Source organism: Sebastes fasciatus, chromosome 19 (assembly GCF_043250625.1).
Source record: "Sebastes fasciatus isolate fSebFas1 chromosome 19, fSebFas1.pri, whole genome shotgun sequence".
NCBI classification, from domain to species: Eukaryota; Metazoa; Chordata; class Actinopteri; order Perciformes; family Sebastidae; genus Sebastes; species Sebastes fasciatus.
The window spans coordinates 26,706,777-26,720,870 of NC_133813.1; the positions used below are offsets into that span (position 1 = coordinate 26,706,777).

A 14,094-nucleotide genomic window follows, 5' to 3' on the forward strand; every position below is an offset into this window, starting at 1 on the left:
TGCATATGACGGGAGATGTGATCATGCAGTTAATCTGTTAACAAGAGAACAAGATAAATTCTGCATAAAGTTGCACCAGAGCAAAGCAGGACAGGACAGCTACAGAGAAAGTTAAACTAAGAAGAACTTATTTTTACATGCAAAGAAAAGATGAAGCGATAAATTAGGCGTCATTCAGATGTAAAACAAGGTGGCGTTACTGTTAACCTCAGATTAGATTATTAGCTTTTTACCTTGATAACGACAAGAAGATTTAATCTTTTGCCACCTAGTAATTCAAAAGGAAATGAGGATATTTACTTTGACGTTCTGAATCCGAGTCGACAAACTAATCTCACACAATCTCACTCAAACAGAGCTCAACGTGAGCACATCCATGAGCGAATGATCCCTGGAGGTTAATCGATTATACACTGAATGAGTGTTGATGGGATGAAATGAGATGGTCACGCGGTCACGGCGTGAAAGTGGGTGAGAGTTATTGGTTTTGCTTTTGCAATCATTGCAGCACATCAGCGTCAAACCTTCACCACGATGCAGGGGATGGTAGAGGAGGGGGTGGGGGGGGGGGCTTCATGCACTGTGGTAACTGGGATGGGGGGAGCAGTTGGGGGTAAGGGGTGAACATTTTAGGGGCGTTTGCTTTGCTCAGTGATGCGGAACGGGTCCCCATCACCCTGCCCTCTCTCAGCTAGACAGAAACAGTGGCTGGAGGGTAAAGAATGGTTCATGGCATGTTGGTTAAGATGAAGCAGTTCCCTGTGGGGTTAGGGTTGGGGGTTGGACAGTGATGACAAAACAGAAATGAGGTTATTATGTTGTTCTGGTATCATGCAGCGAGGTGTGGACGCTCCACTGTGAGTTGGACAGCAGAGGTTCTAGTGTACACCGACTGAAACAGAGAGTTAGATATCAAAAGGGAAGAAAGAGAGTTAAAGGACAGAAGACGCTGCGACGCTGCGAGCTGCAGGTACCTGTGGTGACTTCAGTGTACACGGGTTGAAGGAAGGAGCCCTGATACATCCCAAACAGGCCAACCAGGTAGCTGGTGTTGGGGTTCAGCCCGGAGAGGCCCAGGCTGAAAGCGTCTGCGGACAGACTGAGGTTCTGGCTCTCTTCCAAATTGTCCAAGTTTGTTACCTCAATGACAAAGCTGTCAAATTCCCCCCCGGCGGGGCTCCAGGACGCAGTGAAGCCGTCCCATGTAATGTCAGAGGTGGTGAGGTTCACCACCGCGGGCTCCTGCTCCTCTGGTAGATAGACAGATCAGAGTGGGGTCAACTGAATGGCAAGATGGGATTGTAAAAATCACTCTCACATAACCTTTCAACTTTTCACAATATTCATCGCAATAAGTACGACAGAGTATCTGGGCCACGGTTAGGGAAAAATATAATGTCAGATTTCGGTATTAAAGTCTAAATAACTATTACGAAAACAAAGTCAAAAGATTCAGAGAAAAAAGTCATACTATTCAACAAAAAAAGTTATATTTCGAGAATTAATATTGTAACTTTTTTGTCATACATATTTGAATTTATTTCCAAAAGATTGACTTTAACCTCGAAATATTCTGATTTTAATCTTGAAATAATATTAGTTTTTCCTCAAAATATTGTGACTTTCATCTCAAAGTATTACAACTTTAATCTTGAAATATTAGGACTATTTTCTTGAACTATTGTGACTTTAATCAAGAAATAATACAACTTTTTCTGTAAATATTAATCATGAAACATCTCGCTTAAAGTGTCAGTAGTCAGTATATTTGTGGCATCATCGGGCAAAAATTCCATAATAACCTTTCAGCATATTGTAATTCAAGTGTTCTGAGAGAAAACTAGACTTCTGCACCTCCTCATGGCTCTGTTTTCAGGCCTTAAAACATCTAGACGTGACGGGAGACTTTGACCAATCACAGGTCATTTCAGAGAGAGAGCGTTCCTATTGGCTGTGCTCCGGTCATGTGACTGGAACTTGGCGTTCCTTCACCAGATTTCACAATGGCGTCACAAACTTTCTCATTTTACAGCTAAACCGTAATATTGATTAATATTTGATCAGTGCTGCCTAGTTTGACCGTTTGGTCGGAGTTCGCGAGTGATTGACAGCTGGCTCTCCTAGACAGCAGCTGAACAGCAGACCTCAGATCAGCTCTTACTGCTTGTTTTCGTCCGGTCTGTGAAATCATGCAGATTCATTAGGAGCACCGGAGGACACCGGAGGACACATAATTTGTTTCAGGTTACCTGCCTCATGTACTACTGTCACGATATAGCGACCGTTTTATAAAAATAACATGTTTTAATCATATTTGCTACAATCTCTACTACAGCTTTAATTTTTGTGGTCCCAATACTCTGCCATAAATAAGACTCAGAGGTAAAGCAAAGGAAAATATGAATAACAATGAAACATCAACAGTCTGCAGCCGTCCTGAAATATGAATAAAACATGAAAGTAAATGGATGTGATGATGATGGGTTGACATATTTGTTCCATGTACCTGTAGTAGAAAGAACTTTGAGAGGTAAGGATGGCCTCCCTTCCAACAGCCCTTGTAATAAAATATCATATTGTGTCGAGGGGGACAAACCCTCTATTTGAGCCTTCCTCACACTTCCTGGTAGTGTGGTCACATGAGCTGGAGTCGCCCCTGACGGAGCACTGAGCTCCACCAAAAAGCTATCGAACGCCTCGTCGGGCGCCGTCCAAGACAGGCTTACGCTGGTGGAGGTGACCTTGACTGTGAGGTCCCCCAACACGTCCAAACTGGAGCTTTCAGGCTCAGCCTCAGAGCTCATCACACCAGTATCAGGAGTGTTCAGAGGACGGAGGGGATCTGGGGTTTGAACTGCTTCAACATCCAGAGCAGCTGTTGGGGCATCGTTGATGCTCAGCATAAGAACATCTGGAGAGGTAGGCTTTGGTGCTACAGTGAATAAAAGCAGGTTAAAGAATGAATTTGTGACCGGCTCTGCAAATGACTGAAAAAGAGCCTGTGAAGAAGAAACTGAGTTAAAATAAGAACACAAGATACTGTAGAATTCAAATCAAATAATTCTTATTGTCTCACTGTCTCGCCTTTCATTATCCCAGTTTTTCCAGGACCGCGGTCTATTTCATCAAGCAACAGCTAAGGCATTAATGGCACTGGAGTCTGCACCATTAATCTTTGAAGCCTCTGAGTAGTCCACCAGAGTGGAAGTACACAGCTGTCTTCAAATAGATGATGAAGCCATGCACAGCCACTTTCATTGCTGCTGTCCTAAAGAAAGACTGTTCTGAGTCTCTTTGACATGCGAGTGACGTACGGTGTCATTTTCTCCGACTGCTGGAGAACAATTTAACTGTGTAAATGGGACTGAAGATGATGATGCGGATGGAATGAGCTTTAAGAGAGCACAATGGTTGCATTTAAAAGCTCAAATACAGGAAGAAATCAGGACAGCCAGTGTATTAAAACCCAGTGGTTCCCAAATCTCCCTTTAGGGTACATTTTAAACAGATAAAAAATGTGTGATTAATATTCGATTAATCGCGATTAACGGCTAACTCATGGACAATCATGCGATTTAATATTTTAATCAATTGACAGCCCTAAAAAATGACTAACTCATTTAATACACTGAATCACCTCATTGATATTCAAGATTTTATTTGAGGATTTGTAATTTTCGTTTTAAGGGTGATGACGTCAGCTCAGCTTTTCTTAAATACAAGTAGGAAAATAAGGTTGGGAACCACTGTTCTATATAATGTATTAATGTCTCAGAGAGGACATACAGTAGCTCCCACTAATTCACACTGTAGATTTCTTCTTGTATTTGAATTTGAAGCAACATTCTGCCACAGACCTGAAGCCTTGTGAGATCAGATGGGATGAGTTTATCTGTTTGTCATGCCAAAGGGAAATATCAATGAGTAAAATACCACCATGCAAATCATATTGCTACTCTGATCTAAGCAACTATTTGTCCTCTATGAAACAGAGCATCATTTCTACTGAAGGGAGAAGCTGTCAAAATACAAACAAGTGGACAAAGTGTCCCTAATAAACTAAAAGAGAAGCTTATACCTGTGACTGCAACAGCTTCGAGTAGCGCAGATCTCTGGCTACTGGTTAATCCATAAAGGATTATTTGATATTCTGTCGATGCATTCAGGCCCTGGATTCTAGAGCCAGTGGCATCGGCAGGAAGTTGGACCTCTCTCACATCCCATAATCGCAGAGTGTCTTTATATTCTACTGTGAAACTATCATAGACGCCGTGAGCCTTAAGTTTCCATGAGAGTTCAAATCCGTCAGGCGTGATGCCCGACGTCGTCAGTTTCCCGAGCTCATCCTCGGAGGGGTCTAAATACACAAAGCTAATGACGTTGTCCTCCGAGCCTGAAGGAGACGTTAGCTCGCGGTCGTCTGAGTCAGCTAAATAAAACGTGAAAGAGGCTACAAGAAAAACAAAAGGGCACAAATCAAGAAAGCATCATTTAGGTGGAAGTGCATCTCATTTTCTTGGTGTTCGTTGGCAGCAAAGTCATCAACTCTCTGGTGTGCATTCATTTAAAATATACCAACTGAATACTGGACTTACAATTTAGAATACAAACAATTATTGAACTCTTAACTTCAAAATCTAAACAACTGAACGGATAAAGTCATTGTCATCTGAAGACATTCTGAGGGACATAACAGCAAACCGTTTTCATCCTCCGCCTGAAGGCATGTGTTATTATTCCAAGATTTATATTGTAGTAAAATTGTTCCCTACCCACCTGTGGATGCAGATACGGTGACAGGCGTGCTCCTCTTGAGCCCCCTCTCTGCAGCCAGAGTGAGGGTGTAGCTCATTCCAGGAGTCAGGTTGGACACGACGTAGCTGGTGGCTGTGGCTGGGATCTCCACCTCCTCCTCCTCGCCGTCCCTGGAGACGTACATCAGCCTGTAGACGCCGACCTTGGCCCGTGGTTTCTGCCACTTCAAGGTGAGAGAGGTCTCTGTGGACTCGACTCCTTTGAAATCTCTGGGAGGATCAATATCTGACACAAGAGATATATTAAGTGTGTAAAATGGACTCACTTCTGCTGCAAGATAAACACAAATCATAAATCACTTCCCCCATTAGGTTCATCTCGTCACCCAATTAGTATCAACCAACATGTCCGTCTGTGTGTTAATGAAGGAGGACCGTTTGGACAGCTGCTCGGCAGCGTCTCTCACCAGTTGCAGCATTTGTAGTAGCAGGAAGGCTCTCTCTCTCATTCTTCACGGCTGTCACACCAATCCCATACTCTGTCCCCGGCTTCAGCCCTGCCACACAGAGCCGTAGAGGGAAAAATTACCACGTGATATGACCAACACAAGCCGTGTGTGGTCCTACTTCATATATGTTCAATCCTTACCGGTGATAGTGGCTTTTGTGGTGTCTCCCGGTCCTCGTGGGAACAGTTCCTCACCATGAGTCGCTCCAGAGATAGGACTGTATTTCACCAGGTAGCTGCCGACATCAGCCTGACTGTTGGTCCACTCCAGAGTGATGCTGTCGTCTGTCTGGGACACAGCCTGCAGGCTGGTGGGGGCGTCCAGCGCTAATAAAGATATATACATTTATAATCATATCTGTTTCAAATCTTTTTATTGTGAATCCTTATTTTTCCAAGATAGTAAATCATAGTATTGTCATGCTTCTTTTCCATATAAACATATAAACAAACATAATGTCAAAAGACATGAAAATAAATAAGTAAATACATTCATAATTTAAAAAGGAAAATAAATAAATACTTAATAATGAAATAATTAAAAGAAAAAAAAGATGAAAAATGTAAATAATACTATTACTTGTATAACTTCACCTACAAAATATTCTAGCCAAAATATCAAGAAAAAACAAAAAAGACCTCTAACATTTATAATCATATCAGGAGAATTTTTCTGCTCACAAACTTTAGATTCATACATTAATCTATTATATTGGCCATTATTGGAAATCTGACTCCGATTTGCAGTTTGCAAACAAATGTATGCACATCCCAAATCATCCCAAAATAAATCTAAATACTGTAAAATATATGCAACACTGTGTGGTTTCACTGTAGTTTTTCGTAGTGTTTACATAGAATTAAAGCACAAGGCTGGTGTTATTCTATATTTTTAGTCCCATGAAAAAATCAAAAACCCATTGGTTCCTACTGAAGTGGTAAATCTGAAAATAATGGGTCACATATAAATATAGTTTTATTTATTTTTTTTTTTTTAAAAGCTCAGTAATGTACTAAAACGGCTGGTCACTGTATGTTTGTGAAGGTTCTCAGTCATCCAGGTCATGGTATCCGAGTAAGGGTTAAATCAGCAGCAACTGGACTTGGTTTAGATCACCGGTAACTACTGGTCACTGTAGTTTTTAATCAAACAAACAGGAAGTATTGGTGCATTTATTGTTTGGGGTGCAATGGATCATAAAAACTCACAGTTCGGATCGTATCACGGTTCTGAGTCACAGATCGGATCGGATCAGCAGGAAAAAAGGGAGCAAATAGAACTCTTAGAGATACAGATTGTTGATCGTCGATGAGTCATATCGGCCGATACAGATCGTTTTTGTTGTTGTTTTTAAATTTAAATGTTATTATTTGGCTTTGTTATAGTCATCTAAAGTGGTCATTTGCATAACACACAATTCAAATGATTAGGAAATAAATAATTGTATTTTTATTGATAAAGAAATCTTGCCATTAGTAGTTGTAATGATATTATAAGCTGCTTAGAGCTAACGTTAGTGTCAGGAAGTTAAACAGGTCATAGTTCTCTCTCTATTATCTATTTTATATTGCGGTGAAAACATCTTCAAACAACTGGATTCATTCAAGTTTCTCACCAATAACTACATTTGAACACATCATGATAACGTTAGAATTTACCTTCGCCCAATACTCCTTTTTACTGAATAGAGCCTGAACGCACCACAATGTAACTCAATGGAACCTCCGTATGTTAGCTGCTCCGGTGCTGCAAACGTTAACTAGCTCTCCTCCAGCTGATTTCAACACAGATCTGTTGTTCACAGTGTAGCGTTATCAGGGATTGGCGACTAGAAAGCATTAATGCCGATCTTCCGATCGCATATTTCTACTGAATATCGTCGCAGTAAAACTTTATTTCACACTATGATGGTTAAACTGTGTAATTAATCTGCGGTTCAAATGCGTGCCGAACTGTGGAGAGGGGGGGTCCGTATGGATCACCGATTAACTAGGGTCCGTTACACCACTATTTGTTGGGGACTATTTTCAGAGGCGGATTAATCCACATTTGGTGCTCTAGAACGTGTCACTTCGTGCACCAGTGTGGCTCATTGATGTGTTTTTAATGGAGCTCTATGGCACAGAGGAAGAGGATATATCATACATACATGCAGCTTTAAAATAAACTAGAAAATTTCGCAAGAAATTTTGACCAGTGTGCCTGGTGCTGGGGGGATGGGTGGGGGCTAGGGATGGTGTGTGTGTGGAGGGGGTGGCAGATTCAGACTGTCTGAGGTCCATAGTGATGTCAGCACTGTAGGCCCTTTCGCTGCGTGCGTGTCTGTCAGTGGTTGCCATGGTGATTGGGGGGCCGTGAGGAGTGTTTAGTTTCCTGTTAACATACAGTAAGAGTTGAGGGACTTTATTTTGAAAAGTAGGTGAATACCTAGTTTCCTGTTATCATACAATGAGAGTTGGGGGCTTTTAAGCACAGGTGTAATCAATAACATTAATTATAGCCCTGATCCATTGAAGCCCTGGTTTAGAGCATGCTGGCTCACTGAAATGGCGTGATACAGTAAATAGTGTGCGTGTGTGTGCGTGTGTGTGTGTGTGTGGGTGTGTTAGTCAGCCTGCTCTGATTGGCTAATGTGAATCAGCTGTCTAGCAGCAATCTGAAGTTGCCGTGGCGATTGGCAACTGCTGCAGTGGGGCAGTTTATAATAGGAGTTAACCAGAGACGTACATGTCATAAAAGTGCTTCTACGACAGAAACCGTGACTCCTATCGCTTAGATTGTTCATGAGACCAGTTAGGAGTCTCTGATGAACAAATGGTGCGACATTTGGGTCTGTAGTTTCAAAAATGTGACCTCGGCGGCAGTTTCGAAAAGTAGTAACTTTTTTCTCTGATCCAAAAAATTCTGTGAAATTTAATATGGGGCCCTATGGGAGCGAAGCCTGCAGTTGCTCTCACGTTCAGGCATGTGTCGCCAAATGTGTAAGTCCGACTGATTCCATAGCTACATGTTTGCGACCGGCACAAAAATACCTACGTTTTGATGTATTAATTATCTATGAGGAGTGGACGTTGTGGGCTACAGAACAATTTGTTCGGAAAATTTTCAAAAGATTTCAAAGCTTTCCCGCACTCTAGCGATGATGTCACGCACTCTAGCCCTTAACGACCCACGCAATACACACCCATTATAAAATCTGAAACGGTCTGAAAATTTCACAAAACGTAAACTGCGATTTCGTGAAAACCGTGCCAGCTATCAAAAAATTTCCATTTGGCCAAATAAAGTCCCAAGTCTCGTGACCCGTTTAAACTTTTAATCACGCTTGTACGTTAAAGTATGGCGATTCTGTATGGCCCCAAAGAGGAGTGCTTTTGAGCACTCTTCACATCGATTTTCAATGCATTCCAATGGAGCAAAAAAATCGCGCTTTCGCGCGATTTTCTCGGAAACCGCTGCGCGAATCTCTTAGCCAGGTCATAGCACGCGATTCCCGATCATTCCGCACGTTTTGATGTATTTTTTGTACAGGTGTTGGCAACGCTGCCGGAGGAGTAGCGCGGCAAAGTTTGGCGGAAGAAGAAGAATAAAACTAGAAAATTTCGCAAGAAATTTTGACCAGTGTGCCTGGTGCTGGGGGGGTCTGAGGACATAAGTGAGGTTATAAGAAGGGGGATGATAGGCCCCATAAAGTCCCAAATCTCGTGACCTCTTTAAACTTTTAATAATTTTTCTACGTTAAAGTATGGCGACTCTGTATGGCCCTAAAGAGGAGTGTTTTTGAGCTCTCTTCACATCGATTTGCCACTCATTCCTATGGAGCAAAGAAATCGCGCTTACGCGCAATTTTTTCGGAGACCGCTACGCGAATCTCTTAGACAGGTCATAGCACACCATTCCCGATCATTCTGTCACTGGTTGCCATGGTGATTGGGGGGCCGTGAGGAGTGTTTAGTTTCCTGTTAACATACAGTAAGAGTTGAGGGATTTTATTTTGAAAAGTAGGTGAATACCTAGTTCCTGTTATCATACAATGACAGTTGGGGGCTTTTAATCACAGGTGTAATTGATCACATTAATTATGGCACTGATCCATTGAAGCCTGGTTTAGAGCATGCTGGCTCACTGAAATGGCGTGATACAGTAAATAGTGTGTGTGTGTGTGTGTGTGTGTCTGTGTTAGTCAGCCTGCTCTGATAGGCTAATGTGAATCAGCTGTCTAGCAGCAATCGAACGTTGCCGTGGTGATTGGCCACTGCTGCAGTGGGGCAGTTTATAATAGGAGTTAACCAGAGACGTACATGTCATAAAAGTGCTTCTACGACAGAAACCGTGACTCCTATCGCTTAGATTGTTCATGAGACCAGGTAGGAGTCTCTGATGAACAAATGGTGCGACATTTGGGTCTGTAGTTTCAAAAATGTGACCTCGGCGGCAGTTTCGAAAAGTATTAACTTTTTTCTCTGATCCAAAACATTCTGTGAAATTCAATATGGGGCCCTATGGGAGCGAAGCCTGCAGTTGCTCTCACGTTCAGGCATGTGTCGCCAAATGTGTAAGTCCGACTGATTCCATAGCTACATGTTTGCGACCGGCACAAAAATACCTACGTTTTGATGTATTAATTGTGTATGAGGAGTGGACGTTGTGGGCTACAGAGCAATTTGTTCGGAAAATTTTCAAAAGATTTCAAAGCTTTCCCGCACTCTAGCGATGATGTCACGCGCTCTAGCCCTTAACGACCCACGCAACACACACCCATTATAAAATCTGAAACGGTCTGAAAATTTCACAAAACGTAAACTGCGATTTCGTGAAAACCGTGCCAGCTATCAAAAAATTTCCATTTGGCCAAATAAAGTCCCAAGTCTCGTGACCCGTTTAAACTTTTAATCCCGTTTCTACGTTAAAGTATGGCGACTCTGTATGGCCCCAAAGAGGAGTGTTTATGAGCACTCTTCACGTCGATTTTCAATGCATTCCAATGGAGCAAAAAAATCGCGCTTTCGCGCGATTTTCTCGGAAACCGCTGCGCGAATCTCTTAGCCAGGTCATAGCACACGATTCCCGATCATTCCGCACGTTTTGATGTACTTTTTGTACAGGTGTTGGCAACGCTGCCGGAGGAGTAGCGCGGCAAAGTTTAGGCAGAAGCAGCGGAAGAATAAGCCCGTCGAATAATAGACCAGTGTGCTTTGCACAAGGCTTAGCCTTGTGCTTCTAGGCACACTGGAATTAAGCCCGACGAATAATAGACCAGTGTGCCTAGAAGCACAAGGCTTTGCCTTATGCTTCTAGGCACACTGGAATAAAAGTATAAATCTGCCATCACAAGCCTACCTGTAGTGAATGTGGTGACGGCAGGGTTACTGGAGAGCGGTCCACTCCTGGAGATGAGCGACACCGTGTACTCAGTGTCTGGCCTCAGACCGTCGATGCTGTACTGCTTGTCCGGGGGGGAAATCTCCACTCTGGTTTCATCCGAGGGGTCGGAGCTGGGCCCGTAAAACATGGTGAGTCTGTCCATAGGAGCCACCGGCTGAAACCAGCCGACCAGAGCAGAGGAGTCCGTCACGTCCTTCACCTCCACCTGCCGGGGGCCGTCAATCTCTGGGGTGAGGGAGGGTGTTCAGGTGAGACATTACAAATAGATGCGGATCAAATTACTCGGACTGAATGGCTTACTCACTATTAAAATGACAAATAATAGTGAATATACAGTAGTTGACTGTCTTTACAAGAAGACACACATCTATCTTTAGAGTGCAGAAGAAATGACATTAAGATGATTCTGTATGAATGATTATCTGTTTGACTGCCTCTGGTGGTCTATTTAACAGTATGATTACTCAGCAATTAGGGCCTTGACTAATGACTATTTCTAATGTCATTAGCTTCACATTTATATTCCCCTGAGGGTAAATTGTAATTACTTTGTTCATCCGCTGACTTTTTATGTAGCGCCATCTTCAGGTCAAAAGCATTCCTATTTAGTCCAATACTTTGGTTTACGATAAAATACCTTCAGAAATAATGACATTCCCATCAGCTTCAGATGTATTTAATGCTTTTTAGCAAATATCAGTACGCTAACATGCTAAGCTAAGATGGCGAATATGGTAAACATTATACCTGATAAAAATCAGCATGTTGGCATTGTCATTGAGAGCATGTTAGCATGCTGATGTTAGCATTTAGCTACAGCCTCACAGAGCTGCTCGCGTGGCTGCAGACTCTCAGTCTTGTTCCTTCATAGACGACTTAAACAGTGAATTGTTGTCTGTTAATTTTTCTGATAATTGACTATTCATTTTACCATTATATTCCTCTTAAAGTGGCAGTAGTCAGTATATTTTTGGCATCATTGGGCAAAAATTCCATAATAACCTTTTAGCATATTGTAATTCAAGTGTTCTGAGAGAAAACTAGACTTCTGCTCCTCCTCATGGCTCTGTTTTCAGGCTTTAGAAAATCTAGCACGTGAAGGGAGACTTTGACCAATCACAGGTAATTTCATTGAGAGAGCGTTCCTATTGGCTGAGCTACGGTCATGTGACCAGAACTTGGCGTTCCTTCACCAGATTTCACAATGGCGGCGGCGTCACAAACTTTCTCATTTTCCAGCTAAAGCGTGCACTACAAGATGATTCTGAAAACATTTGAGGAGAGAAATAGGCATTAACATAACAGAATATTGATTCATATTTGATCAGCGCTGCCTAGTTTGACCGTTTGGTCGGAGTTCGCGAGTCATTGACGGCCGGCTCTTATAGACGGCAGACTCCAGATCAGCTCTTACTGCTTGTTTTGGGTCTGTGAAATCTTGCAGATGCTGGAAGGAGCGCCGGAGGACACAGAGGCACATCATTTTTTTCAGGTTACCTGTTTCATGTACTACTGTCACAATATAGCGACCGTTTTATAAAAATTACTTTTTTTAAATCATATTTGCTCCAATCTCGCTTACTGCTGCTTTAAGCAGAGAGGTGTCTACAAAGTTGTTCTCAAATATATTAAAGATTGAATCCGTCTCTGTAGGAGTGATTTAGCTTCTAGTAGTGAAATTCACAAAAGTATGGGTCTACATTGGTGGGAGACCAAACAATAGCACTCCTGCCATGTTTTCTTTAGCCTTTATACATAAAACAGCCCTCATAAGACTCACTTTGGCTCTCATAAGACAGTGCAATACCTTGGATCAACATGGGAAAAGGCTATCATGAACTGTAATGTGATTTCCTTTCTCTCTGACGTGATGTTTACTACCTGACAAACCTCCTGTGTTTACATGTGGAGGACACATCTTTTCTCCATGTCTGGGGGGTAAAAAGGGTACGAAAGGTTTAACTTCACTTCCATTATTCATTTCTGGGAGCTGCGTCTAGTGTCAGCCTACACAAATAAATGACATCAGAAAAGAGAACGGTGCGATGCCCAGAGTCCATCCACACCGACCTGTAAACTAAATGTCTTTTCCATGCACAGTGAAAGCTGTTTAGCCTGGCGTGCCATATCGATTGCATGAGAAACTGGAGTCATTTCACAACGTAACGTATGGAGTAATACGGCAATAAAAGCTTCAGCAAGCAGAGGACGAGAGCTGAGAGCCAGATTTAGTGAAACATGGTCATGGTACACTGAGATTCAATGTGTTTGAGTTATTAGCTAAATACTGTTAGATGGAACTATAGGGAGCCAGCGGGGATTTCCTGTTATTACTCTTCTTTTCATTACGGAATTTCACTCTTTGACATTAATGTGTTTTTTTTAAAGTTTTTTTTGCATCCTACCAAACTGCTAATGGCTGCCAGACAGAGCAGGGAAATGACTTTACCGTAGCATCTGAACTTCTCTTAGGTGTATCGTTTTAAACATCTATGATCTCACCAGGTCACTGAGGAAATGTTTGTTTACAGGCTGAGACTCACTGGTGGTGACTGTCTTGGATGTTTGGGGTCCTCTGGTCTTGTTCTTGATGATGTTAACAGAGACTTCATACTCCTGTCCCGGTCCCAGGCCTGCCTGGACAAACTGGTTCTGAGAAGGTGGAAGGGTGCTCACAACTTTTCCATTTTCTTCTTTCTGCAAGGACACATAAACTGATGTAAAATATCCTGCTGGGAACGTGCACAAGAGATCAGATTAATGTGAGAAAATCAGGTTAACACCCACTGACTGCGGTAGCCTTAATTCATCTACAAAGTCAAGTTTACATCCAGCCGGTCAGTATTTAAATTTCTGGCATATTTTCCTTCAGACAGAGCCAGGCTAGCTGTTTCCACCCGTTTCCAGTCTGTATGCTAAGCCAAGCTAACTGGCTGCTTCTTCATATTTAGAGTACAGACATGAGAATGGCATCGTGAATTGAACTTTTCGCGCGGCCGGGATTACATACAAAGTCAATGCAAAGAGGCAAATAGACGTGAATTCTCACCGGGCAACACAAATGGCACGAACTACACAACGCGAACACGCAAAATCTGCGTCATTCGCGGGTGTTGAAATATTTCAACTCAAGTGAGAAATTTGCATAACGCTGTGTGGTGAACGCCTCTCAGCGTTGAGATTGTCGTCCTGTGGTCACTGACATCCTGACGATGTTGAATCGGAAATGGAGGAAATAAATCTTGTAAGAGTCTGTGTTCACCCAGAGCTACGATAGAACATCACATCTGTACAGAGACCGGACTAAACGCTGTGTAGAAACCACAGACTGTCTACGGTAGAAACAACAAAGTTGCTGTCATATTTATGCCTAGATGACTTCATGTTGAGTGTTGATGGAGCAGCTGCATAGCCTGGCACTGATCCATCCAAACTCCATTCAGAAA

General features: G+C 42.4%; 1 protein-coding gene across 7 annotated transcripts in view; it reads right to left on the reverse strand.

The window, feature by feature from the left end:
* The window catches only part of tnca (tenascin Ca), a 42,314-nt gene that overhangs the window by 13,689 nt on the left and 14,531 nt on the right, over nt 1-14,094 (reverse strand). For 3 of the 7 annotated variants that reach the window (XM_074617335.1, XM_074617334.1, XM_074617337.1), the window contains exons 6-13: nt 13,192-13,345; nt 10,604-10,873; nt 5,404-5,589; nt 5,222-5,311; nt 4,777-5,040; nt 4,079-4,450; nt 2,507-2,932; nt 975-1,250 (exon numbers count right to left, since the gene is read on the reverse strand). In XM_074617335.1, coding sequence (XP_074473436.1) covers nt 975-1,250; nt 2,507-2,932; nt 4,079-4,450; nt 4,777-5,040; nt 5,222-5,311; nt 5,404-5,589; nt 10,604-10,873; nt 13,192-13,345 — 2,038 coding nt within the window. The remainder of the gene's footprint in view (nt 1-974; nt 1,251-2,506; nt 2,933-4,078; nt 4,451-4,776; nt 5,041-5,221; nt 5,312-5,403; nt 5,590-10,603; nt 10,874-13,191; nt 13,346-14,094) is intronic. The other 4 variants (XM_074617336.1, XM_074617338.1, XM_074617340.1 and 1 more) reach the window with 2 other exon arrangements.